Source organism: Ovis canadensis, chromosome 3 (genome assembly GCF_042477335.2).
Source record: "Ovis canadensis isolate MfBH-ARS-UI-01 breed Bighorn chromosome 3, ARS-UI_OviCan_v2, whole genome shotgun sequence".
Classification (NCBI taxonomy): Eukaryota; Metazoa; Chordata; class Mammalia; order Artiodactyla; family Bovidae; genus Ovis; species Ovis canadensis.
In genome coordinates this window covers 18,426,416-18,452,454 of record NC_091247.1, presented here as the reverse complement: position 1 = coordinate 18,452,454, position 26,039 = coordinate 18,426,416, and the positions used below count along the sequence as shown (strand labels likewise).

General features: G+C 44.2%; 1 protein-coding gene and 1 pseudogene across 1 annotated transcript in view; one reads left to right on the top strand and one right to left on the bottom strand.

Annotated features, from left to right (window-relative positions):
• The window catches only part of LOC138436240 (pyruvate dehydrogenase (acetyl-transferring) kinase isozyme 1, mitochondrial-like), a 52,851-nt pseudogene extending 43,633 nt beyond the window's left edge, over positions 1–9,218 (bottom strand).
• An 810-nt stretch (positions 9,219–10,028) lies between these two features.
• The window catches only part of MBOAT2 (membrane bound O-acyltransferase domain containing 2), a 103,533-nt gene continuing 87,522 nt past the window's right edge, over positions 10,029–26,039 (top strand). The window contains exon 1 of the mRNA XM_069582572.1: positions 10,029–10,285. Coding sequence (XP_069438673.1) covers positions 10,193–10,285 — 93 coding nt within the window. The 5' untranslated portion in view covers positions 10,029–10,192. The remainder of the gene's footprint in view (positions 10,286–26,039) is intronic.

Genomic DNA, 26,039 nt, shown 5'->3' with positions numbered 1-26,039 from the left:
AAAATGAAAAGGCAAATGTTAACTCTAGGAAAAACATAAAGTAGTAGCAAAATGGAAACATGATCATAGTATACGGTGTGACTTACCTTTGAATGATATTTATGAGGTCATAATAATGAAAATTCTGAATATTTACTTAATCCAAAGTAGTGATACAATTATATTGGGAGGCAAGGGTTGGAGGGGAGAATGAGAAAAGAGCTGTATTCAGGCATAGTAAAGTCATTGATGTATAATATTTAAAATGAGGAGGTCTTGAAATAGCAGTATAGAGACTTCCCTGACAGTTCAGTGATTTAGACTTCGCCTTTCAATGCAGGGTGGTGGTGGTTCAATCCCTGGTCAGAGAACTAAGATCCCACATGCCTCATAGCCGATAAATCAAAATATAAAACAGAAGCAATATAGCAGCAAATTCAAAAAAGACTTAAAAAATAGGTCCATGTCAAAAAAACCTTAAAAAAAAAGAAATAGTAATACAAACTTTTGTTTTTAAGAAAATGCAGAGGACAGTGCCAACAGAGACAGTTAAAAGAGTTGACTCCAGCAAGCAAAACAGGAGTCAGGGCAGGTGGGACTAGGGACTTGACTTTTTCATGAAATACAGTGCTATTTGATTTTTAAATTTACACCTGTTTTACTTCACCTTGGTATGTACAGATTTTTTCACCATTTCTCCTCTTCACTGCAAGTCTTTCAATAGAAAACACTGGTGATCAAAAATATCTGTGCCTTGGACTTTCCTGATGGTTTAGTCGTTAAGACTGTGTTTCCACTCCAGGTGGCAAGGGTTCGATCCCTGGTTGGGGAAGTTCCACTTGCCACCTGCGAGATCATTAGAAAAAAAAAACAACTGTCCCTTGATTCTGAGGTCATCCAGCTCTTTGCCCCGAGTGTGTATCACACCCTCAGTGCCAGGCTCTTTTACATTTGCCCAGTTAATCTGCACTGGGGGAAACTGATCAGAAAGAGTGAACAAGCTCAAAGGTATGTTAATAGAGAAATACTTAAATGTCATTATGGTTGTTATTGTTATTGTTCAGTTGCTAAGTCCTGTCTGATTCTTTGCAACCCCATGGACTGCAGCAAGCCAGGCTTCCCTGTCCTTCCCTCTCTCCTAGAGTTTGCTCAAATTCATGTCCATTGTGTAGGTAATGCCATCCAACCATCTTATCCTCTGTCACCCCCTATCCTCCTGCCCTCAATCCTTCCCAGCATCAGGGTCTTTTCCAATAAGTCAGCTCTTCACATCAGGTAGCCACAGGTAGCCACAGTATTGGAGCTTCAGCTTCAACTGGGCTTTAGTTCACAGGAAGCAAAGAATTGGACAGTACTGAGCGACCTACAAAACTTCAGTATATGCATGAGAATTCAGTTCAGTTCAGTTCAGTCGCTCAGTCGTGTCCGACTCTTTGCGACCCCATGAATCGCAGCACACCAGGCCTCCCTATCCATCACCAACTCCCGGAGTTCACTCAGACTCACGTTCATCGAGTCCATGATGCCATCCAGCCATCTCATCCTCTGTCGTCCCCTTCTCTTCCTGCCCCCAATCCTTCCCAGCATCAGAGAATTACACATTGCCAAAATGCAGATTCCAGTTCCTTGACCTAGAAATTATTGTTCTCATTTTTCTCCCTTTTTAAAAAATATTCTGATTCTTTATGTGTTTGGTATGGTCCAGGAATCTGGATTTTAAACAACCGTCACGGGTGACTCTGATTAAGGTGGTCCTGTGGAAGCCATGGAGACACACTCACTTGTTGAGTTGTGTCAGACACACTAGAGTTGATTTTATTTTTCTTTTATTTGAGTGACACTCAAGGAATTCCAAAGGGAACAATTTTAACTGCTTTCTCAGCTAAATATCTAGGGACCAGTAGCTGAATATATTTTACACGAAGAGGAATGGAGTAGCTTTATGCAATAAGATCAAGTTCCTGGCTCCTGTCCTAGAATAATGCAAGATCATTTCATTGGTTACCAGTTGGATGCTAACCAAAGAAAGATAAATATTTGTGGATTCAGAGATAGTATTTAAAGAAATACTGTAGAGAAGGATGAAGTCTAATGCTACCTGGAATTTTCAAAATCATCAATCAGAATAATAATTTTTAAATGTATCACAATGTAATATGGCAAATTGTAAATTATACATTCATTTGCTAGTTCTTACCCATGAAATTCTTACATAAATTGCTGTTTGTCTTTTTTTTTCATCCTTTTCCTTCTGTGTAGGTTGTAAAGGCTCAGAATAGACACTGACAGTTGAAAAAAATAATATAACTTACCATAATACGTTCCAGCATCTAAGAAGATGAAAAAGTTTAAAACTAGCTGTCACTTATTTTTGTAAGTAAAAAGCTCTATTAATACTTTCAGGTGAGATAGGCCAGGACTGTAGTAAATCATCTAAGTTAATGTCCTCTTTACAATCCAATTCTTAGCCCTTAGTGTTCCTCACCCCCTGGCCCCCATTTGGAGGCAGAAGCTAAACCAGCCTTTGTTTCTAATCTCCACTTCTACTTTGCATATTTTGTCTATGGTAAATGTGACCATATACTGTAAGGTCAGTTATACCTAAAATAATAATGGTGAGGATGATAATGGTGATGGAGGTGATGATGGTTAGTATTTACTGAGAGCTTACAATGTTATAAGCATTAAGTGTTTTATGTGCATAAAGTTATTTGAATGGCCTAAATCATAATTCCCATTTTATAGATGAGAAGATTGAGGCCCAGGAAGGTTAAAAAATCTGCAGTTCAGTTCAGTTCAGTTGCTCAGTCATGTCCAACAATTTGTGACCCCATAAACTGCAGCATGCCAGTCCTCCCTGTCCATTACCAACTCCTGGAGTTCACTCAAACTCACGTCCATCAAGTCGGTGATGCCAAAAAATCTTGCCCAGTATAAATTAAGTAACAACTAGGCTTCAAACTCAGATACACAGATGATACCACTCTAAAGGCAGAAAGTGAAGAGTAACTAGAGAGCCTCTTGATGAGGGTGAAAGAGGAGGATGAAAAAGCTGGCTTAATACTCAACATTAAAAAACTAAGATCATGGCATCTGGCTATCACTTAATGGCAAATAGATGGGGGGAAAGTGACAGATTTTATTTTCTTGGGCTCCAAAGTCACTGCAGACAGTGACTGCAGCCGTTAAATTAAGAGACACTTGTTCCTTGAAAGGAAAGCTATGACAAACCTAGACAACATATTAAAAAGCAAGGACATCACTTTGTAGACAAAGGTCTGTACAGTCAAACTATGGTTTTTCCAGTAGTCATGTATGGATGTGAAAGCTGAACCATAAAGAAGGCTGAGTGCTGAAGAACTGATGCCTTTGAACTGTGGTATTGGAGAAGACTCTTGAGAGTCCCTTGGACAGCAAGATCAAAACAGTTAATCCTAAAGGAAATCAACCCTGAATATTCATTGGAAAGACTGTTGCTGAAGCTGAAGCTTCAATACTTAGGTTGCCTTATGTGAAAGGCCGACTCATTGGAAAAGATCCTGATACTGGGAAAGACTGAAGGCAAAATATGAAGGGAGTGACGGAGGATGAGATGGTTAGATAGCATCATTGACTCAGTGGACATGCATTGACCAAACTCCAGGAGACAGTGGAGGACAGAGGAGCTTGGCCTCTGAATAACAGGCTTCAACAGGCAATGTCATTTGCCTGTCATCAACAGGCAAGCAACAACAGGCTTCAAACTCAGGCAATCTGATTCGATGGCCAATTTCTTTACCTGGTACTTTCTATAATCCTACCTTCCTAATGCCTCAACAAAGTTAGGGGTAATATTTCAAATGAAGAATCTGAGAAAGGGGCTTCCGTTGGTGGTTATTTCCCCTTGATTTGCATTCTGGTTTTGGACGTGGCAATGCATTTATAAATTTAGTAATACAATTGATTTGAACTACCTTGGGACCATTTGGTATATCTTTCATTATAGTTTTTCCCTTAGTTTTAATGTATTGTGATTTTCATAAGAACCATCATGTGATAGGCAGTATTTTAAGCCTAGGTCAGAATTTACATACAAAAACCTAAATAAGAGAGAATAACTATTGGCTTTCAAATGGAAAATAAGTGAAAAGATAATTTGACGAAATAGAAACCAGGCCATAATCTTTTTATAAGGATGTTAATTAGCAGGTGAAGTGAAAAGTCACTCAGCTGTGTCTGACTCTTGCAACCCCATGGACTGCAGCCTGCCAGGCTCCTCTGTCCATGGCATTTTCCAGGCAAGAATCCTGGAGTGGGTTGCCATTTCATTCTCCTCTTTAGCAAGTATACCTCATGTTTAACCAGAGGAGTCACCTGTCCAGGAGAGCAAGTCCTTTGGACAGGGGAGAGGGCTAGGTGTGGTAACCAGAGTTTACACATGGACATGATTGCATTCCTAATTCCTCACCACTTAGGGCTCTAGCATTGGTATTGTAAGCCATGGACAAAACCCAGCATCTGGAAAATGATAATAATATAGGAAGGATCTAAGGAGAAAACAACATATGCTTTTCAACACTCACGAAGAGGGAAACTTGCTGAAAGTGACAGGCTTCTGAGGGGCAACACAGAATTCTTTGGTGGGCTGGAAACTCACCAAAAGCTTTCTCTTTGTCCCAGAGCCAGCAACAGAAAAGACGAGGAAGCAACTCCCGCTCTAGCAGCCAGACTGGACTATTTAGAAGAGCAGTCAACATCTCTATTTGACGTGTCTCTGGTTAGAGACGTCAACATAGTTAAGGAAGGGAACTCTTCTTATAATTATAGACAAGCTGAAATAACCTGAACTATTAGGCAGAACTGAGAAAATAAGTCCTTCTTATCCTATGTGTTACCCCAAATAGAGGCAATAGTACAGCTAGTGGTGATGGTGATTATGATGAAAGCTGTGGTGGGTATTTTGACTTACATTTAAGATGTCTCATAATTTGGACACAAATACTATTAATGTAAACGTGGGGAAGCATGGGAGTCTGTACTCTGTTTTTCTATGCCTAAGCAGCAGAGGGTTTCAGATAGTAAATAGAGGGTGTCATTATAGTAAATAAGCACTAAGGGGGTGCTCTTATAGTAAATAAGCACTAAGGGGGTGCTCTTTTAATTGAGATGATTCATTGATGTAATGGTAGAAAAGCCAAATGAATCTATGAGGGAAATATTTCCCCAAGATCCACAGACACAACACAGAAATCATCACAGATCTTTGAGAATCACAGATGTTGTTGAGAAAAAAAGTTGATTAGAGAGGTAGCAACGTACAGGTAGTTATGAAACCAGTGAAAGAACTGGAAGGCAATGCAATTCTCCAATTGATAGTAGGAGTTTGGCTTTATCTCTTAGTCAAACAAAACCAGACTGAATGGCTCAGAGAGACAGAAAAAAATTCTAGAAATTCTTGGGAGTCATAATTTCAGAAGGAGCCATTGAAATTAGTTAGTTTTTAATCTTTTAATGTATACACAGTGAAACTGAAGATAAGAGGTTTGTTGTTAAAGGTCATCCTTAGAGCCAGAAACAGCTGCACCAGGATTTCAATGGCTCCAGGCAAGTCTCCCATCTCTACTGGTTTCTGTGCTTGTTACCTCTGGTTCAGTTTATTTTTTAATGTCCTAACTGAAGCATGTATGTCTTAAAGGGCAACTTTCTGAATTTCATGTTTTGGTCTCAAGCTAGGGTTAGCTTGTTGTTGTTCAGTCGTTAAGTCATGTCTGACTCTTTGTGACCCCATGGACTGTGGCACTCCAGGCTTCCGTCTTTCACTATCTCCTGGAGCTTGCTCAAATTCATGTCCATTGAGTTAGTGATGCCATCCAACCATCTCATGCTCTGTCACCCCCTTCTCCTCCTGACCTCAATCTCTCCCAGCATCAGGGTCTTTTCCAATGAGTCAGTTCTTTGCATCAGATGGCCCAAGTATTGGAGCTTCAGCATCAGTCCTTCCAGTGAATATTCAGGGTTGATTTCCTTTGCCATTGGCTGGTTTGATCTCCACACTGTTCAAGGGACTCTCAAGAGTCTTCTCCAGTACCACAGTTCGAAAACATCAATTAATGGTTAGCTTATAAGTGCTTAAAGATGCCAGTTGGTTACTTGGGGCTTTTATTATGCGTATGGTCCAACGCCCTTCATCAGAGTTATCCCAATATATAAGAGCAGAGAACAGGCAAAATAATTGCCTTGCGAACTCAAATTTCATGACACATACCATTTTTATGAAACAAAAACAGCTTGGCAAATTATTCATTTCTTCTGAGTGGTTTATTCAAAGTTAAAAATAAGTTGGGAAGGGAAACCTTCATTTTAGCAATCTTCAGTTACCATAGCCAATTTAGTGGGGGAGACCTAGGTGGCCAGGATGAGAACACGAGTAGATGATCATTTTATTATATGTGAACTCTTAGTGCTCTCACAATTCGGTCTAAGTAATTCTTGTTAAAATGTGCTTGCTACATTGAAAGCACTTTCCTGCTAATTATTATTTCTTATACTAATATTACAAATATCTTTTAAAATAATTAACCTATTATTAATTTTATGCTGATACTTGGTTGCTGTGTGGGCTTTTCTCTAGTTGTGGCGAGTAGGGGCAACTCTCAGGGATCGAACCTGTGTCTCCTGCATTGGTGGGCATATCAATCCATATTTAAGGCACAGAGATTTAAGACAGATTTCTCAAGTTCACAGCTGTTTGGTGCAAAAATCAGGATAAAATGTTTGGGGTTAAAATATATGCACTAACATTATATACACAATAGGTAATCAAGAAGGACCTGCTGTTGGAGAAGTAAATGGCAACCCACTCCAGTATTCTTGCCTGGAGAATCCCATGGACAGAGGAGCCTGGTGGGCTACAGTCCATAGGGACACGGCTGAAGCGACTGAGCACAAGAACCTGCTGTATAGCACAGGGAACTATACCAAATATCTTGTAATAACCTATAATGGAAGAGAATGTTAAAAAAGGAATATATATTTATATACATACATGTATAACTGAGTCATCTTGTTGTACACCTGAAACTAACACAACATTGTAACTCAACTATATTTCAATGAAAAAAAAAGGTCAGGACTAAAGTTCAGGTCTTTTGAATTTCAACAAAGTTTTTTTCTCCTGGATGCATTCTTTTCATTCTAACATTAAAAAAAGGATCTTGTTTTGTATTTTTCTTATAACAATTCACTGTTTTATGAATACATATGTCTGGTTCTTATTTTGATTATAAGCATCATTTACTCTTTCTAGCATGTCCCACCCCGCAGTTCACGAGGATAGCAAGCACTCAGTAAATGTCTGTTTTTAAGATCAAGTACGTGACTTTTATAAGATGAATGTTATCTGAGTTAGGACAGTGAGGCATTATATATAATTAATTCAATTCTTTCCCCTATCATCACAGTTTAATAAGAGCTTCAGGTCTAATTAGCAGATACTGGTCAAAAGGCCTGCATCAAATTTATGCTATCATCACTGAGTTATTAGCTTGAGATATGGGCTTCACTTCCTTCATTAAAAACATGAGAATGCAGTACTTTTACTATGAGAAAAATCGTCTCTATTTTCAGAATCACATCTCTTGGATGGTGATGAACATTTCTTAAGTCTTACTATATACCAAGCACAGTCTGAGTTCTTAGGTAAGCTTTTATAACTTCATAACTCAGAGCTGGTGCCATTATTATGCTTTTACACATGAAGAAACTGAACCTTAGGTTAAGTAACTTGCCCAAGGTCTTGCAGCTAACAAAACAGAGACAGATAAAAACCTAGGTGGGTGTGACTCCCAAACCGAAGTTGTTAGTACTCTACTGTACTATACCTATAGCTTTGACACAATTATACCATGATATTGACACAGCTAAAGTTACCAGTTGGATAATACTTTCCCCACTGCAGTTATTAAGTTAACTGCAGTCACCTCAAATAGTGAACTCTGTTCTGTCATGTCCTACTAAAATAAAGATCCAGTCTAAGGAAACTCCTTTTTATAGACATTAGTTATTGTATCTTTATGTTACTTTAGGCTGTAGTATGTTCCCAACTTCAACTTTTTAAGTTTTTAAAACAGTATTTCAAGTTTTCCTTCAGTCTGTATGCTTAGCCACCTGTATATTTTTTCTACACTTCCCCAAAGTGGAGGAAGGGAAAAACAGAAAACTTTCTTGAGGTTAACAGAGGGCTCCAGTTTATTGGTATGTTTGAATGCACAGCCCATTGAACAGACTTGGTTTCTAACTGATTACAGCTCCCCACAGAGAAGAAAGGCCCTGGCTTTTTAATTCTTCTCTGAATCTCTTGTTCAGTTTGGTTGTTAGGATTAAGTTAAACAAGCAAAGAAGGTTAGGCAGGAAGCAATTGAATCAATTAGTTCAACTGCCTCCTTTTCAGGGAGACCACTAAGTTCCTGGAGAGTTGATGATTTACTGAACCCCGTGTATACAAATCTGTGCTGTCTCACCATCCCAAGAGTCTACAATAGCTATCAAGAAAATGGCATGCTTGATAGCAGGTAAGAATTTCTGGGCTGGGTTTAAGAGCGAAGAAGAGGGTGTAGTATTTAAGAAAAACTCCCAAGGTCCATTTCTTGGATCCCAGTCCAGCCTTGGCTATTTATTCACAGTGCTGTCTTGGGCAAGTTATTTCTCTGTGGCTCCATTTCTTTAGTTGAGGGTGTTAACTAAACTAACTAAACTAAACTATGGTTTAGTTAACGGTACCACCCTCACGTGGTTGGTGTGGGGATTAAGTGAGCTAGACCTTTAAAACAGTGAAGAAAGCATTATGAAAGCATGCGCCTGAAGTCTCTCGAACCACTGTTTCTACCAAAAATTTCGGACACTTAGACGTTCCAATTTTGAGCTCTCCCATGCTCTATCCTGGCATTCCTCAGCATTTGAAACCTTCTAAACAAAGTCGACACCTGCATTTTCGAAGAACTCAAATGGTTCACGTTTATGAAATACTGAACAAACAGATACACATTACACACACACCAGCACACATCGAACGCATGTGTTAACAGCACAATAGAAAAGAGTCTGGGGGAGCAGACTGAGCGACTGAACTGAACTGAACTGAACTGAGAAACAGCGTTCGATCCGAGCAAGGCAGTCCCGGGATGCGGATGCTGGCAGTTAAGGACACACACAGGCTGCAGGGACGGGTGACAACTGCATCCCTCCCTGGGGTTGGGCGCCATCGCGGCGTCGAAGGGGACCAGTCTCACCCCTCCAGGCCCAGGTGGGCTGCAGGGTGACCGAAACGCACACTCAACCGGAAACTAGCCCCAAGTTTGGGTTTATTTTTTTCACAGCAATCCTGTGATGCTGGCGATGGACAGGGAGGCCTGGCGTGCTGCAGTCCATGGGGTCGCAGAGAGTTGGACACGACTGAACCGCAATCCTGAAGACAAAGGCACTTCTTATCTAGGTCACCTTTTTGGGGGGTCTGTGGCCCTCCTCCTCCTCCCGGCCCCCCTCCCCCCCCGGCTTTGTCCCCAACTTCCCCCAGCGCTGACTCGACGGCGCCCCGCACGTCGGCCCGCCTTTGTCCTGCGGCCGCCCGGCTCCCCTTTGTTGTCCACCGCTGCTCCTGGAGAGGGGTGGGCTGGCCGCCGCGCTCGAGGAGGAGGAAGGAGGGATAGGCAGTGGCGGGGTGGGGGGGCGCCGAGGAGAGGAGGCAGAGAAGCCCCCACTCGAGACGGGAGGCCGGCCCGCAAGCCGTCGGCCAGCCGCATCCGGACAACCCCTAGTCCCCCCTACGACGGACTCCGGGGCCCCGGGGGGGCCCGGAATGGGGGTGGAGCGCCGCGCGGCCGGCGGCCCCTGATTGGCTGCGGGCGTCGAGGCGCCGCGCCGCGATTGGGCCGCAGGGCTGTCTGGCGCGAGGGCGCGCGAGGTGGGGAGGGGGCGGCTGGAAGCTGCTGGAAGTCAGGGGGCGGGGCGCGCGCGGGCGGCCCCGGGGGGCGCGGGAGGGACGACGCGAGGGCGCGGCCGCGGGCCAGCGGGCGGGGGCGCCGAAGGAGGGCCGAGCGGGTGGCCGCCCCCCGGCCCCGCCCCGGCCCCGCCCCGCGCGCTCCGACCGCGGGCGGCCAGCGGGGCGGGCGGGCTAGCCGGCTGTATCCCCATCCTCTCGGGCGCGCACGAGCGGCTCGGGCGGAGCGGCAGGCCGGCCATGGCCACCACCAGCACCGCCAGCACCACCAGCACCACGGGCTCCACCCTACTGCAGCCCCTCAGCAACGCCGTGCGGCTGCCCATCGACCAGGTCGGTATCCGAGGCGGCCCGCTGGCCCCGCGCCGCCCCCTCCGCGCGGGACCCTGGGCGCGGGGCGCGAGCCCCACCGAAGGGAGGGGCGGACCTGCTTGTTATTGTCCTCGCGTAGCCAGGCACCGACTGCAGGCGCCCCTCCCCGCCCAGCTGCCCACCCTGCCCCCACCTCTCCGTGGCAGCCCGGGGTTGGGGGGCGCGCGCAGGGCCCCCGACGTGAGCGCGTGCATGCTTGGCCCCCGCTCTCCGCCTGGGCAGCGCCCGACCCCGGCGGGCAGTCGGCGATCGAAGCCCCGAGCGGCTTCCAGTGCGTGGTGGGCACGGGTGTAGACAGTGCGTGGAAAGGCTGGGCTTTGCGGGAGCCCGGGGTGCCTGTGCCCTGCGCGCGTGGCACCCGACGCTCCGCCGGGGGGGGGGTGGAAAAAGGATGGATGTGCCTAGGTGGAGGGCGCAGTTGGACGCGCCGTGGTATGGCCTGGAGGAGGCCAGCTCCGGGGTCGGCCACTGGCCCTTGGGGACAATCGGCGTTGAAGTGCGGCTTATTCGAGGAGGAGGCAACCGTTTGGCGAGGGGGCGAGGGGGGGCGCGGGAAGGCAGAGGTTCTGCAGAAAAGTCGAAGTGAGTTTAATAACCAGGGTTTCCAGCGGAGAAAGTGGCAACGTTGTAGACGGGAGACACCCTCCCCCGCTCCCAAAAAGCATTTGACACAATATAGGGGAAGATTTGACATTTCAGTCCTCACTTGGGAGTTTGCAAGGAAGGCCTAAAGGGTTATTGAGAAAGAAACAGTCTTGAGATGGGAAAAGCAGCGCCATTTTTTTGTTCAGAAAAGAAAGTTTGGGAGTTGTCTAGAGTGGTATTTAGGGCAGTTGGGGGCTCAGAGACCACTGCTTTAGCCCCAGGCTAGAGGTAGTTTGCTGAAAATTTTGCTTCAGATTATTTCAAGTGGACTTGATCTAGAAGTGTTTGCACTTTACAGGGGATCCTGGGTCACTGTCCTTCTCTTGAACATGTCGCTGTCATTGATGTCATCAGGGATTTCATTTCTAATACAGGATTCCTCTGTGTCCAGACTCCGTTTCATAGCAGCAAGAGGGGACATTATCCCGTGCTTAACGTTGTGACACTTGGTACTTTGTGCTTCAGTGTTGGAAAAGTAAAATAGAATATGTCTAATGAGTATAGAAAAATTCTGTCTCTGTTCAGATCTGAATTCCTTACTTATATTTCAATCATAACTGTTGGTTCTCCTCCATCCATGGGATTTTCCAGGCATGAGTACTAGAGTGGGGTGCCATCGCCTTCTACGTCTTAGTAAATACTATCCCCCATACATCTTTTTTAAAAATTAAAAAATTTATTTTATATTGGAGCATAGTTGACTTACAGTGTTGTGTTAATGTCAGGTGTACAGCAAAATGATTTGGTTATACATATGCATACATCTGTTCTTTTTCAGATTCTTTTCCCATGTATGTTATTACAGACTGTGGAGCAGAGTTCCCTGTGCTGTACAGTAGGTGCTTGTTGTTTATGTTTTATATATGATAGTGTTTACAAGTTTCTCCCAAACTCCTAACCCCCATACATCTTAAATGAAAGTTAGAATGTGAATCTTGCTAATAGATTCAGGTGCTAATAGTGAAATTCATCGCATGTTGCAAGAAAGTAGTCTTCTCTGTTTATTAATAAACTGATCAGAACTCAGGGTTTTTTGTCTTCTCAGTCCTGTAGAGAATTCTCACTTTTCTGAAGTGGAGCACAGTATATGCCTTTTAGTGTATTACAACCCCCTTGGCTTAAGTAGGTTGCTCCTTTTCTTCGCCTGGCCTCAGTGCAGCATATTTCCTCCTTTCTTGCCTACAGGATCCTACAACGTGCATTCTTATATCCCATACGTAATCTCTATCATTTCTGAAATTTCATACTCACTGTATCAAAAAAAGCTATTTTCTGGTTCTAAGGTCCTTCTCTTCCTCTGACATCAAATAACTGCTTTTATAATTTTGTAATTTCTCAAAACACTGTTAATTAGCACATACCAAATTAACATGCTAACAAGTTATATTTTTACACTTTTCATTTCCTGATTTGTCTTTCTCCAGTTGAATCGCACTATTTGATTACAACTAATTCTTAGGCTTTCTCTCAACTGGGACACGGTTATTTACATGTTACCAAATTTAATTGCTGTTTTGCTCAGCTTCAAAATAGTGGCTCAGTGACTACTTATCCAGTCTTACTAAATGAATTTTTAGTTATTCCAAGTGCTTTATCAGCAAAAAAAAAAAAAAAGTCAATTCTTTGGTGCTTCAGAAAAACAGTGTATTATCACCATAAAAAGTTAAGCCTTGTATTAAACCAATATTAAGACTTGCTAAGAGAAAAAACAACCCAAAATACAACTGGCTATGCAAATTCAGAGTAGTCTCAAGAGAATGAAGGTGTTCATAGTACAAAATCAAAAGCTGTGGAGGACTTCACTGGTGGTGCAGTGGATAAGAATCCATCAGCCAATGCAGTGGGACATGGGTTTGATAATGACTGAAGGAAGGTTCCATGTGCAGTGGAGCAACTAAGCCCATGAGCCACAACTACTGACCTCAAGCGCTGCAACGAGAGGCCACAGAGTGAGAAGCTGGCGCACCACAGGGAAGACCAGCCCAGCCCACTGCAACTAGAGAAAGCCCACGGACAGCAGTGAAGATCCAGTGCAGCCAAAAATAAATCAACAACAGAAAAAAATACCTGTAGATAATAAAGGAGGAAAAGTAAAAATTTTGAGTCCTGTCACCATCCCTTGATTCTCCTGCTTTATGTCAGGACCAAAATGAACTTGCTCTTGATTGCTGAGTTTTTTTTTAATGATTTCATTACATCAAATCACTTTTAAAGTTATAAGCATTATATAAACTAAAAGGCATTAGCACAGCAGAGAAAATATGTCATCGTGATAGGGAGAGAGAAACAGAGAGAAAGAGGGAGGAAAAAGAGTGCAATCCTGTTTCCTAAATCAAGTGAAAAGCTATAGGCCTATCTCTCCTGCTTTCAATGGCAAAACATTTTTTTTTTTTTAAACAGATATCTACCCTGCATTTGCTGATATCCTAGCTGCAACCTGCTTAAGCCAAGGGGGTTGTAATACACTAAAAGGCATATACTGTGCTCCACTTCAGAAAAGTGAGAATTCTCTACAGGACTGAGAAGACAAAAAACCCTGAGTTCTGATCAGTTTATTAATAAACAGAGAAGACTACTTTCTTGCAACATGCGATGAATTTCACTATTAGCACCTGAATCTATTAGCAAGAATCACATTCTAACTTTCATTTAAGATGTATGGGGGTTAGGAGTTTGGGAGAAACTTGTAAACACTATCATATATAAAACATAAACAACAAGCACCTACTGTACAGCACAGGGAACTCTGCTCCACAGTCTGTAATAACATACATGGGAAAAGAATCTGAAAAAGAACAGATGTATGCATATGTATAACCAAATCATTTTGCTGTACACCTGACATTAACACAACACTGTAAGTCAACTATGCTCCAATATAAAATAAATTTTTTAATTTTTAAAAAAGATGTATGGGGAATAGTACTTACTAAGACGTAGAAGGCGATGGCACCCCACTCTAGTACTCATGCCTGGAAAATCCCATGGATGAATGAGAACCAACAGTTATGATTGAAATATAAGTAAGGAATTCAGATCTGAACAGAGACAGAATTTTTCTATACTCATTAGACATATTCTATTTTACTTTTCCAACACTGAAGCACAAAGTACCAAGTGTCACAACGTTAAGCACGGGATAATGTCCCCTCTTGCTGCTATGAAACGGAGTCTGGACACAGAGGAATCCTGTATTAGAAATGAAATCCCTGATGACATCAATGACAGCGACATGTTCAAGAGAAGGACAGTGACCCAGGATCCCCTGTAAAGTGCAAACACTTCTAGATCAAGTCCACTTGAAATAATCTGAAGCAAAATTTGGGGCAGCTGGAGGAGGAAATGGTAACCCACTCCAGTATTCTTGCCTGGAAAATCCCATGGACAGAGGAACCTGGAGGGCTACAGTCACTTGGGTCACAAAAGAGCTGGACATGACTTAGCGATTAAACAACAGTGTATGTACATATGGTATTAAGCATTTGAGTAGAAGGTCTGTTTTAATTTTTTTTTAACATGTGGCAAGTTGTTCGGTAGATCATTGTTTTAGATCCAGGTTGCCAGTGTATTTTTGGAGGACAAGGTGGAGAGGAAGACCTTTCCTAACGCTGAAGTGCTAGTGGAGATGGTTGGAGTGGGGAAAACCCTGTGTGGACAGAAGAGAGAATCCTTGTATTGTTTTTTTTTTGGGTCATTTTGTTGATTGACGGTTTCTATGTCTTCTCCCTCAATGCCATGTAAACAACCCAGGAAGTGAAATACTATCTTAGGGAAAAGAGTAGTTTAAAACATTAAGCGCTTTAATTCTCCTACAATTGAATAGTGTGATGAACCGTGTTCTATAGGTGAAGAAGCAAATGACATTTTCAGTTCTGAGCTTTTTAAGATTATGACTTTTAGGGAAAGAAGGTGATTGGCAACAAAACAAGCAAATCAAAGGTCTGTTTTATTTTAAAATTGCCATTTGAATGCTTTAGGTTTTGGACACAAATATTTAACTCATTTGTCGCTCCTGTCTACTTTTGCACTCGTAATGAGCCTCAGCCTTCATCCTGAGAACCCTGCCATATTGAGGCAGTCTGCTGTGGAAGATTCCTTTTCATCAGGAAGGCATATGGGCCTGATAATCTTGACTCTATATTTTGGGCCCTGCCAGTTAACTAATTTTGAATACGTCACTTTATATAAATGAGTTTCCCCCTGTGTAAAATGTGTGTTGCACTTGGTTTTAAAATTCCATGATTCTGTGTTTGTTTTATCCAGCTGCCCCAAATTCTTTTTGGACTGAGCTGAAGGGAGGATAAATATGAACTCGGGGAGGAAAATGGACTAATACATTTTTATGTTTTCAGCAATAAGTTTAAACTGCCCTTCTGGGTAGTCCCAGGGCAAATGCGAAGGACCGGGTGCCCTAAGTTGTCGTCTATGTCGGTTTCCCTGTGTCAGTTTCCCTTCCTTGATAGAAAGTAGTAATTCTGTGGCAGAGCAGAAATGGCGTGGTTGGTTTGAAACGAGATTCTGCCAGCCTTGTGCTTGTTGGCAAATTACTGTATATTTCCTGAAGACCCAGTGTCCTCATCTATAAAATAAAGATAATAAGTAGTAGCTATCTATATGCCAAGACATGGAAGCAACCTAGATGTCCATCGACAAAGGGGTGAAGAAGTTGTGGTACATATACCTAATGAAATGTTACTCAGCCATAAGAAGGAATGAATTTGAGTCAGTTGTAGTGAGGGGGATGAACCTAGAGCTTGTTACACAGAGTGAAGGAAGTCAGAATGTGAAAACCAAATACTGTATATTAACACGTATATAGGGACTCTACAAAGATGGTACTGATGAACCTGTTTGCAGGGCAGGAGTCGAGAAGCAGACATGGAGAACAGACTTGTGGACCAAGTTGGGGAGGGAGAGGGTGGGATGAATGGAGAGTAATACTGACACATATTTACTGCCGTGTGTAAGATAGCTGGCTAGTGAGAAGGTGTATGACACAGGGAGCTCAGCCCAGTGCTTGTGATAACCTAGAAGGGTGGGGTGGGTGGGGTGGGAGGGAAGTTTAAGAGGGAGGGGGTATATGTGTGCTTATGACTGATTCATGAGAAACCCACGGTTTCTGTATGGTAGAAACCCTACACAAAATTGTAAAGCAATTCTCCTCCAATTAAAAATAAATATAAATAGTAGCTATTTGTAGATGATTGTGATGGTTAAAGTACATGACCTCTGTGAAATACCCGGCTCCTGGGATATGTTTGCGGCACCTTCCTTTCTTCTTTACGAAGTATGCGGTATTTGGGATATGTCTTCTATTTTTCTTTTGGGGAGCTGACATCTGTTCATATATATTCCATTTTAAGTCTCTAGGACTTCCTTTTTAGGAAGGGAAATTTCAGGCTTAGGTTCAGTCCTATCCCCCACACGGTGATTAAACTGGGATTAAAATCTCATTTTGAATTTGGAGTCAAAAGTGGTTTTTCTGCTTCCTCCCTGTTCAAGAGTTCTTTGTCCTCTGCTTTGAAAATGCCTAAGTAGGCTCAGATAACCCTAGTATCTGTTTACCGTGGCCCATCAGAGCTGACTTTCCAGGGAAATAAAACAGCTCACACACAGCTTTTGCCTGCAGTCAGTTTAGCAGGTGGGATTCTGCGATGATAGAATTTGGCAAGATTTCTTTCAAATAAAACAAGCTGCAAACAGGGGCCCCTGGAAGAGCGATCATGTAATGGTTTTATGAATGACCTGGGTCCTGCTTTGGTAAATAGGTAGGGTGCGGAACAGGGCAGGGACAGCTGAAGTGTGAAAAGGTAGAGTTGGGCTTCAGGGGATTTGAACAGGTGGCACGTGCCCCCTCCTTTGCTTATCAGAATCCTTGCTGTTCTTTCAAGCCCACATCCAGTGCACCTTTCCCATGAATCTTCTCCCGAGTCCCATCTGATGTGACTGCTGTCGTGTTCGAACCACAGAGGCATTTTGGATCTGGCTCTGTTCTGGCATTTATGTTCTGCTTAATGTTGTGTGTATCCGTTAGGGTTCTGGTAGGAGACAGGCTGAACTAGGTAACCACGGAGACTCAAAGAAACATTTACTAAGAGGTGGGCAGGTTTGGGGAAATCAGCAAGAACTGGACAGTCTTCCAGGGCCAACTCCTCTGGGCCTGGGGTGCGAGAGGAGGGAAGGGAGAGTCCTCAGGAATGAAACCCCCCCAGGGGTGGAGGAGCAGCTGTGGGCCCCCGTGAGGACCCAGCCAGCCTGCGGTGGGCTTGAGGGAGAGGGGAGGGGGGATGAATACCCCATTCCGTCCATCCTCTCATTCCTCCTGGTGTCCCGGTCAGAGGGCAGGTTGATGCTTCGGTGGGGGGTGGGGGGCACAGAGTGGAGAGTGGATCCGGAGGGCACTGAAGTCCCGTGCAGGACACTGCCGTCACTGATGCGTCCTCCACCTGTCACTCATCTCTCCACATGAGGAATGCCGATAAAAACCCTTTTGTTGGCCCTTAATGTGCGACCTCATCCTGTCCCTTTGTTCGCAGTCGCATGTTTTGAAAGGACAGTTGGATCGCGCCTCTTCCATTTTTCTCATTTCTGTTCACTTCCAGCCATCGTAATCAGGCTTCTGCCGCCAATGCTAGTAGCCACCCCAGTGGCAGGCTTTGCGCCTTGTAAAACTGATGGGTTATGTGCTCACAACTCTGCCCAGCTTCCAGGCTGCCCTTTGCAATGCCGTTCTCTCTTTTCTCTTTTCTTTGCTTAGGTTGCACCGGGTCTTAGTTGCAGTTGAAATCTTAGTTGAGATCTCCAGTTGTTGTTGCTGCACACGTGGGATCTTTCGTTGCAACATGTGGGACCTAGTTCCTTGACCAGGGATTGAACCCAGGCCCCCTGCATTGGGAGCTCAGAGTCTTAACCACTGGACCACCAGGGAAGTCCCTGCAGTACTTTTAAAAATGTGACCACTAAGACCTCCTAAGACCACTTGTGTCAAAAATCATGAGGGATAGTCGTTTAAAAATGTATATTCCCAGACCCTCCCCAGAGCTACAGAATGAGGGCCAGGGAACTTACGTTTTTAACCAGGTTCCTTCTTAGCCCCTCCCCTACCATCAGAGCTACATAGCTACCTGGCCACATTTTTTAAGGTTCTCCGTATTATTAAAAGATAATAAAATATGAATAATATTTTTTAATTGTTTGCATTTAACCAATTAGCTTGTAGTAAAATGTAAATGCAGTGTAATTGTGCTGTTGACAATATAGTTACAATTTGGGTGAAAGATAAAATCCATAGTGCACACTGGGCAGTGTGACCCTGAATTTTCAGTGAATGGTGTACATGTCTCCTTGTAGTCCTATCGTTGTATCTGTAATGACTGTACGTGTGACCTCATTGGAGAACATATCAAGAGTCTAACTTTGGAACCCTTCTGGAGTGTGAGGCCTGCTCTGTGAGAGGCCCTGCCCCGCCCCACCGTCCGCGCCACATTCTATGCCTGCTCACCTCTGGGAACCCCAGGCCTGAAGGAGAGGCCTAGAGCCTCTCTGAGCCAGTGCAGGCCAGCTCCCCTTCTGTTATTCAGACTCCACCCTCACTTTGGTCTCCTCTCACACACCCCAACTGTCTCCCATCAGGAGCTGGAAGTTGCCAGAACTGCCGGAGGTTGTCAGGCTGGAGGTTAGATCCTGGTCTGCTGCCCACGGTACCTGCATGAACCAGTTACTTAAGGTTCCAACAGTACATCTTCCTATCTTTTAACTCCATGCCTTTGATCAGACTTCTTCTGCCTGAAATGCCCTCTGCACTCCTTTGGGCCAGCTAACCTGTACTTGGCAGTACTCATCTAAAGCCTATGCCTTCTTGACGAAGAATTTTAGAGACTGGAAAATCCTATGGACAGAGGAGCCTGGCAGGCTACAGTCCATGGGGTTGCAAGAGTTGGACACGACTTAGCGACTAAACCACCACCACCATCCCATCTTTTCCAGGCCCTTGCTGCTCCCCCTGGGCCTCCTGTGTGTCTGACGCAGGCACACACAGTAGGTGAGTGCCTGCTGCTGTCTGAGGCTATGGGCATCCTGGGTGGTGCCTCGTCGAGGAGATGCTTCTTGAACCTCTGGGGTGTTTCTGCTGTGAGGCTGGCGCTGCGGAGGAAGCTCAGAGAGGAGACAGACAAACGGACAGATAGTTGTCTTATCTTTATCTAGAAGGAACAGAGAGCTGGGATTTGAGTGCTCTGCCCTCTCTCTTGTGGGTAGGGGCCCTGTAAGAGGGCTCCTTTCAGATACCAACCCCCCCAGCCAGTCCAGGAAAGCCCGTGGCTAGTGGCAGGTGTCACCAGGGGCTCCTCCCTGGGTAGCCCATGTCCTTGGGGAGAGATGAAGCCAGGGGCCAGCCCAGCTGCCCGTCAGATGGACCTCACTCTTCCATGAAAGTCCCAGCCTCCTACCAGCTCAGCATCAGACAAAGATGTCACATGCTTTCTGTTTTAATCTGTAATCCTGTAGAAGTTTTTTTAATTTTTCAAGGTTTTCTATGCCAAACTGGTTATCTATAGAAGGTCAGAGCTGTAGGTAGTATATACATTTAGATATATTTAAGTTAGTTACGTGTTATATTAAAATAAATAGCTCCCTGTTTATACAAACAAAAAATTCTGAATCCTTTCATTTTCTCTTTGAAGGTAGGTTATAGGTAAAACTACAATGTATGAAAGGCATTTAAGTGATACTTAACCTTGCCTGGAAAATCCCATGGACAGAGGAGCCTGGTAGGCTGCAGTCCATGGGGTTGCTAAGAGTCGGGCTCGACTGAGCAACTTCACTTTCACTTTTCACTTTCATGCATTGGAAAAGGAAATGGCAACCCACTCCAGTGTTCTTGCCTGGAGAATCCCAGGGACGGGGGAGCCTGGTGGGCTGCCATCTATGGGGTCGCACAGAGCTGGACACGATTGGAGTGACTTAGCAGCAGCAGCAGCAGTAGTAACCTTGTTAAAACTGCAGAGAGAGGCGCTGCCTTTTGCAAAACACTAGTTTCAAAACCACTGGTCCTTTGGGTATGCAATAAATAGTGATTGAATTGAGTGTATCTGATTTAACAATATGAAATTTCAAAGATAAATGTGAAGATGTGCAGTGAAGTACTAGAAATTAATTATATAGAAGGAGACTTGCCTGAGACTAGCATTAAATTTTATAAACCATGGGAGTTTCTGTTTATTGTTAGGTGTTGTGACCTGACAAGGTCATGGGTCAGGTGAAGTAGTTAATATCAACATGAATTCCACACTTACGTCCTGGCCAGGCAAGGAACATAAATGAGATATAAACAGCCTGACTGTCTGGAACACCCATGCCCAGCCTAAAAGGAAAGCCCACATTCACATTCACTGATGGTACCAGAGCTGGTTTTTCAGGGGAAGCCGGACTTCTGGATTTTTTCGTCTGAAAATTTGTGATTTAAAAAATTTTGCCCAACATTTTCCTAAGTTTTCTTCTTCTTCTTTTTTTTTTTTTTTTGAGCCCAAACAACTTAGCTAAGGCCAGATTTTGCTTACTGGCCATTAGGAAGAAGGTAGCTGTTTCTATTACAGTTGATAGTGGTCATTCCAATCTGAAGGACACTTTTTTTTGGAGACTTCAAGGACACTTGACAGACCCCGTGATAACCGGTCAGGGCTGCAGAAAGCTCGGGGACCACGTCATGTGATCCTTGAAGATGTAAGTCTCGCATTTCTTCACTTAGTAATTTTGTCCTTTAAACTGGCCAGCAGGATTTCAGATTAAGTTTTGTCTGACTAGTTCTTGTCATTTGGAAAGGATCACATCTCAGAAATAATCTTGAACACTAATCTCATTAAAGTGGAGAGGTTGGAATTTCCCACTACTACCATTTTATTCTTTTTGCAGATGGAGTATTTCAATTATTAATGGACCTAGTGGTCAAGGCTGTTTTATGGGGTGTGAAATTATGAAGAATATGTCTAGCTAGTAGAGAATAAAGTCAGACTTGGAACAGTCTTGATTGCCAAATAAACCCCTGCCAATTTTTAAGTGTTTTTTTTTTGAGTGTACGTTGAATTTTGGTCAGTATCTTTTATCTTGTGATAACTGTTTGGGCTTTGTAAGTTTAATCTACAGTGAGTTTCACTGTGAGGTTTAAGTTTAATCTATAGTGAGTGTCCCTGTGAGTGTTAGTGTGCGTTTTCTAATCCTGGGATGGACACAGCTGTTCTTGTAGCTGCTTACCAAGAATAGATGTGACGAAGACTTTTGGTGTCTTTGTAGAGCTGAGAGGGTAAAGATGGAGGGCAGGGTAGGGTGCCCTTGGCTGGTACTTAGTACTTTCGGGGATGGTTTCGTGTGCTCAGTCTAAGATTATCATCCGGCCATGGGTTTCCCGTACCTTTCCTGTAGGATGAGGCAAGTCATATCTTCTCCTTTTGTTCTTGGAAAATATTTTAAAAGCCACGCAGTAAAGGAAAATCTTGGTTATATTTGGCATCACAGCTTTGAGCTTCATCCTTCCATTAGATTTGAGTGGAAATTCTGATAAACTAGTCAAAATTGAAGAATAGAGTTTTTGGGGTCTTGTTGAACTGTATGTTTTTTCTTCTTTCCCATGTGGATTGGAAGGATTCATTTCTAAAGAGTTAGGTTTCTTTTTTTAAATTTTAGGACATATAAATTAATGGAGAAATAAATATGTTGTTCTGAGAAGGTTTTTGGCATAGGGTCAGTTTCAGCACATGGGACTATGAAATAATTTATAAGGGAACTCTGTTAGGAATGTGGCATTTGGTGGGAAACACATATCAATTTAGAAAAAAATCCTGCATGGAATATTAAAGATAGAAGGATGTTAGGATTATTTCAGTGAGGACAAAATAGACTGAAATAGTGCCAGAAGGCTGGTCTTGGATTGTTTCCCCCCCTTTTTTGTATTGATTTTACTGAAAGCAGGAACCTCTGGAAAATAGTGAAAATATTTAATTGCTTTTGTCCATTCTGCCCCTAAGTCCAGATTTGGTAAATGTACCAAATATTGGAGTTTTAGCTCTTGTAAAATGAAGGAGTGCTGTCAGTACAGGCCAGCGCCCTGGCCAGGCTGGTAATGTGGGTTTGCAAGGAGACTAGTCAGCTTTCTGCTGGACAGTGAGCAGCGAGCAGCGAGGGAAAGCCTAGTGTACATTCAGTTCAGTTCAGTTCAGTCGCTCAGTCGTGTCCGACTCTTGGCGACCCCATGGATTGCAGTACGCCAGGCCTCCCTGTCCATCACCAACTCCCGGAGTTCACTCAAACTCAACATCCATTGAGTCAGTGATGCCATCCAGCCATCTCATCCTCTGTCCCCTTTTCCTTCTGCCCCCAATCCCTCCCAGCATCAGAGTCTTTTCCAATGAGTCAACTCTTTGAATGAGGTGGCCAAAGTACTGGAGTTTCAGCTTTAGCATCATTCCTTCCAAAGAACACCCAGGACTGATCTCCTTTAGAATGGACTGGTTGGATCTCCTTGCAGTCCAAGGGACTCTCAAGAGTCTTCTCCAACACCACTGTTCAAAAGCATCAATTCTTCGGTGCTCAGCTTTCTTCACAGTCCAACTTTCACAACCTTACATGACCACAGGAAAAACCATAGCCTTGACTAGACGGACCTTTGTTGGCAAAGTAATGTCTCTGCTTTTGAATATGCTATCTAGGTTGGTCATAACTTTCCTTCCAAGGAGTAAACATCTTTTAACTTCATGGCTGCAGTCACCCTCTGCAGTGATTTTGGAGCCCAAAAAGATAAAGTCTGACACTGTTTCCACTGTTTCCCCATTTATTTCCCATGAAGTGATGGGACCAGATGCCATGATCTTAGTTTCTGAATGTTGAGTTTTAAGCCAACTTTTTCACTCTCCTCTTTCACTTTCATCAGGAAGCTTTTGATTTCCTCTTCACTTTCTGCCATAAGAGTGATGTCATCTGCATATCTGAGGTTATTGATATTTCTCCCGGCAATCTTGATTCCAGCTTGTCCTCCTTCCAGCTCAGCTTTTCTCATGATGTACTCTGCATATAAGTTAAATAAGCAGGGTGACAATATACAGCCTCAGCGTACTCCTTTTCCTATTTGGAACCAGTCTGTTGTTCCATGTCCAGTTCTAACTGTTGCTTCCTGACCTGCATACAGGTTTCTCAAGAGGCAGGTCAGGTGGTCTGGTATTCCCATCTCTTTCAGAGTTTTCCACAGTTTATTGTGAGCCACACAGTCAAAGTCTTTGGCATAGTCAATAAAGCAGAAATAGATGTTTTTCTGGAACTCTCTTGCTTTTTCCATGATCCAGTGGATGTTGGCAATTTGATCGCTGGTTCCTCTGCCTTTTCTAAAACCAGCTTGAACATCTGGAAGTTCATGGTTCACGTATTGCTGAAGCCTGGTTTGGAGAATTTTGAGCATTACTTTACTAGCGTGTGAGATGAGTGCAATTGTGTGGTATTGTGAGCATTCTTTGGCATTACCTTTCTTTGGGATTGGAATGAAAATGGACTTTTTCCAGTCCTGTGGCCACTGCAGAGTTTTCCAAATTTGCTGGCATATTGAATGCAGCACTTTCACAGCATCATCTTTCAGGATTTGAATGTGCGTTAGTAGAAGTTATATACTGGGGGAGATGGTCGAGGTCAAAATCAAGAGCCTTCTGTGAAACGGGCCCAAGTCAGCTATGTAGGAGCAGTGTGAAAGACAGACTTTTGATAAGTCTTTGGCATTATTCTGAGAAACTGAAAGGTATTAGTCTATAGTGAGTGTTGTTACTTTTAGAAGGTTTTTATACAAGGAAGCTGCTGGGTCGTCTGTATCATTTTAGATGTTAGGGATTACCATTTTGGCAGTAAAGATGGAAAAGAATGAAGGTAGCACTGTCGATCCAGCACGTGGTGTAGGACAGGGGTTTTCTCAGGCCCTGGGAGATACAGAGATAGCATGAACCAGTCTGGCCCCTGAGCTTCTAGTCTAGAGGGAGGGGAGAGATGGACACACCTGTATGGCATGTGAGGTATTTCAGAGGAGAGGTGTTTCGTTTGAACAAGGCTGCTGCATGGAGTCCCAATGATAAGGGGCTTTAAAGAGAATAGACTATACTTTTCTCACATCAGTTTTGATGTAAATGGTCCAGATTGGTGGATAGGCTGCGCCACCTGGTCCTACAGAGAACAGTGTTCCTTCCAGCACATTGTAGCGCTGCCTCATCAGCCTGACTGTGGTTGAGGCTGGTTACCTGAGGGCAGGGATCCTCACACACGAGGTTTTGTGTGAGTCCCCTGCTGCTGCTGTTTGGGTGCTCAGTTGTATCCAACTCTTTTGCGACCCCACGGACTGCAGCGCGCCAGGCTCCTCTGTCCCTGGGATTTCCCAGGCAGAAATAGTGGGTTGCCGTCTCCTTCTCCAGAGAATCCCCTGCAGCGCTGTTTAAAACACAGATTGCCTAAGCTACAACCAGAGTTTTTAATTCAGTTAAGTCCGAGTTTGCAAGTGTGAATGGTTCCCTGGTCATGCTACTGCTGTGGGTCTGGCGACCAGACCTTGAGTACCTGAAGGGGAAAGAGGACGAAGACGAGGAAGGGGAAAGGAACCTCTCTGGGTCCCAGTTGTGGGCCAGAAATGGCACATGACGTGTTACTTGGACCGTGTTTCCTTTCGCCAGCACTCTGTCACATGGCCATAGGTCCCAGGAGGGGGCTGGGTGGGGGTCAGGTAGGGAAAGAGAGCAGGGCTGGCTGTACCACCCTGGAACCTTCTGGAGAGAAACATCTGTAACTCGGGATTGGACTGCTTAGGGCGAGGTAACATTTGAGCCAGAATCTTGAAGGATAAATTTTCCCGGCATCTCAGAGCAGAAGTACAGCTGGTAGTTAAGCAAACTGTTTGCAGAGGCACACAGGGCAGGCTCACCCCTTGAGTGAGTATGGACGGATGTCCAAGCTCTGCTTGAGGCCTTGAGCTACAGCAATGAGAAGGGAGACAAGCAGGGTCTGGTGATGCTGCTGGTTAAAAGGCAAACAGGTTTCATGGCTTAAGAGTCTAGCGGTTAAGGCTGTGGACTCAGGAGACAGCTCAGGTTCAAGCTCTGGTTCTGTGTGAGTGGTCTGAGCCTTGCTTTATCTGCGTTGCAGACCCTCATGGGTAGTAAGCGCTCTGTAAACGTCAGCGGTTGTGGTCATCACACCTTTGGTGTGAACTGCTGGTGTGAAATGAAATCTTCCCCCAGAAGTCTCTGGTGAATGGTCGCCTGGCTTCTACGTGAAGGGTTCTGTGATGGAGAGCTTGCTGTCTACCCTGGGGTAGCCAGGTCCATTTCTGCACAGTTGTCGTGGTTAGAGAGTTTGTCATCTTGGTGCTTGCAGACTTTCTGGAGTGATCCAGAAGTGGTCTGAATAAGCCCACTTCTTCATGATCACTTTTTGGATTGTGGGAGACACTCCATTCTGTCTTCACATGGTTGGCTGATGAACAGGTGCACATTAGTAAATCAGGTATCGATACCCCTAAACCTTCTACTGTGGAGTTTGTGGGCTTCTGGGTGAACGTTTCTAGCTCTCCTGCACCTGGAAGTCCAGTTTCCAAGGGTGATGTCTTTAGAGCATTATAACGTTGGCATCCTTGTTTGAAGACTTGTTGCTTTTTGCCTCTAATAATTTGCAGTTGTGTTTGACTCTCTGTGATCCCACAGACTGTAGCCTACCAGGCTCCTCTGTCCATGGGATACTCTAGTCAGGAATACTGGAGTGGATTGACATTCCCTTTTCCAGGAGATCTTGCTGACCCAGGGATCCAACCCTGGTCTCCTGTGTTGCAGGCAGCTTCTTTATCATATGAGCTACAGGGAAGTGAAGTTGCTCAGTCGTGTCCAACTCTTTGCGACCCATAGACTGTAGCGTGCCAGGCTCCTCTCTCTATGGGATTTTCCAGGCAACAGTACTGGAGTGGATAGGCATTTCTTTCTCCAGGGGATCTTCGCGACCCAGGGCTCGAACCCAGGTCTCCTGCATTGTAGACAGACGCTTTACCGTCTGAGCCACCAGGGAA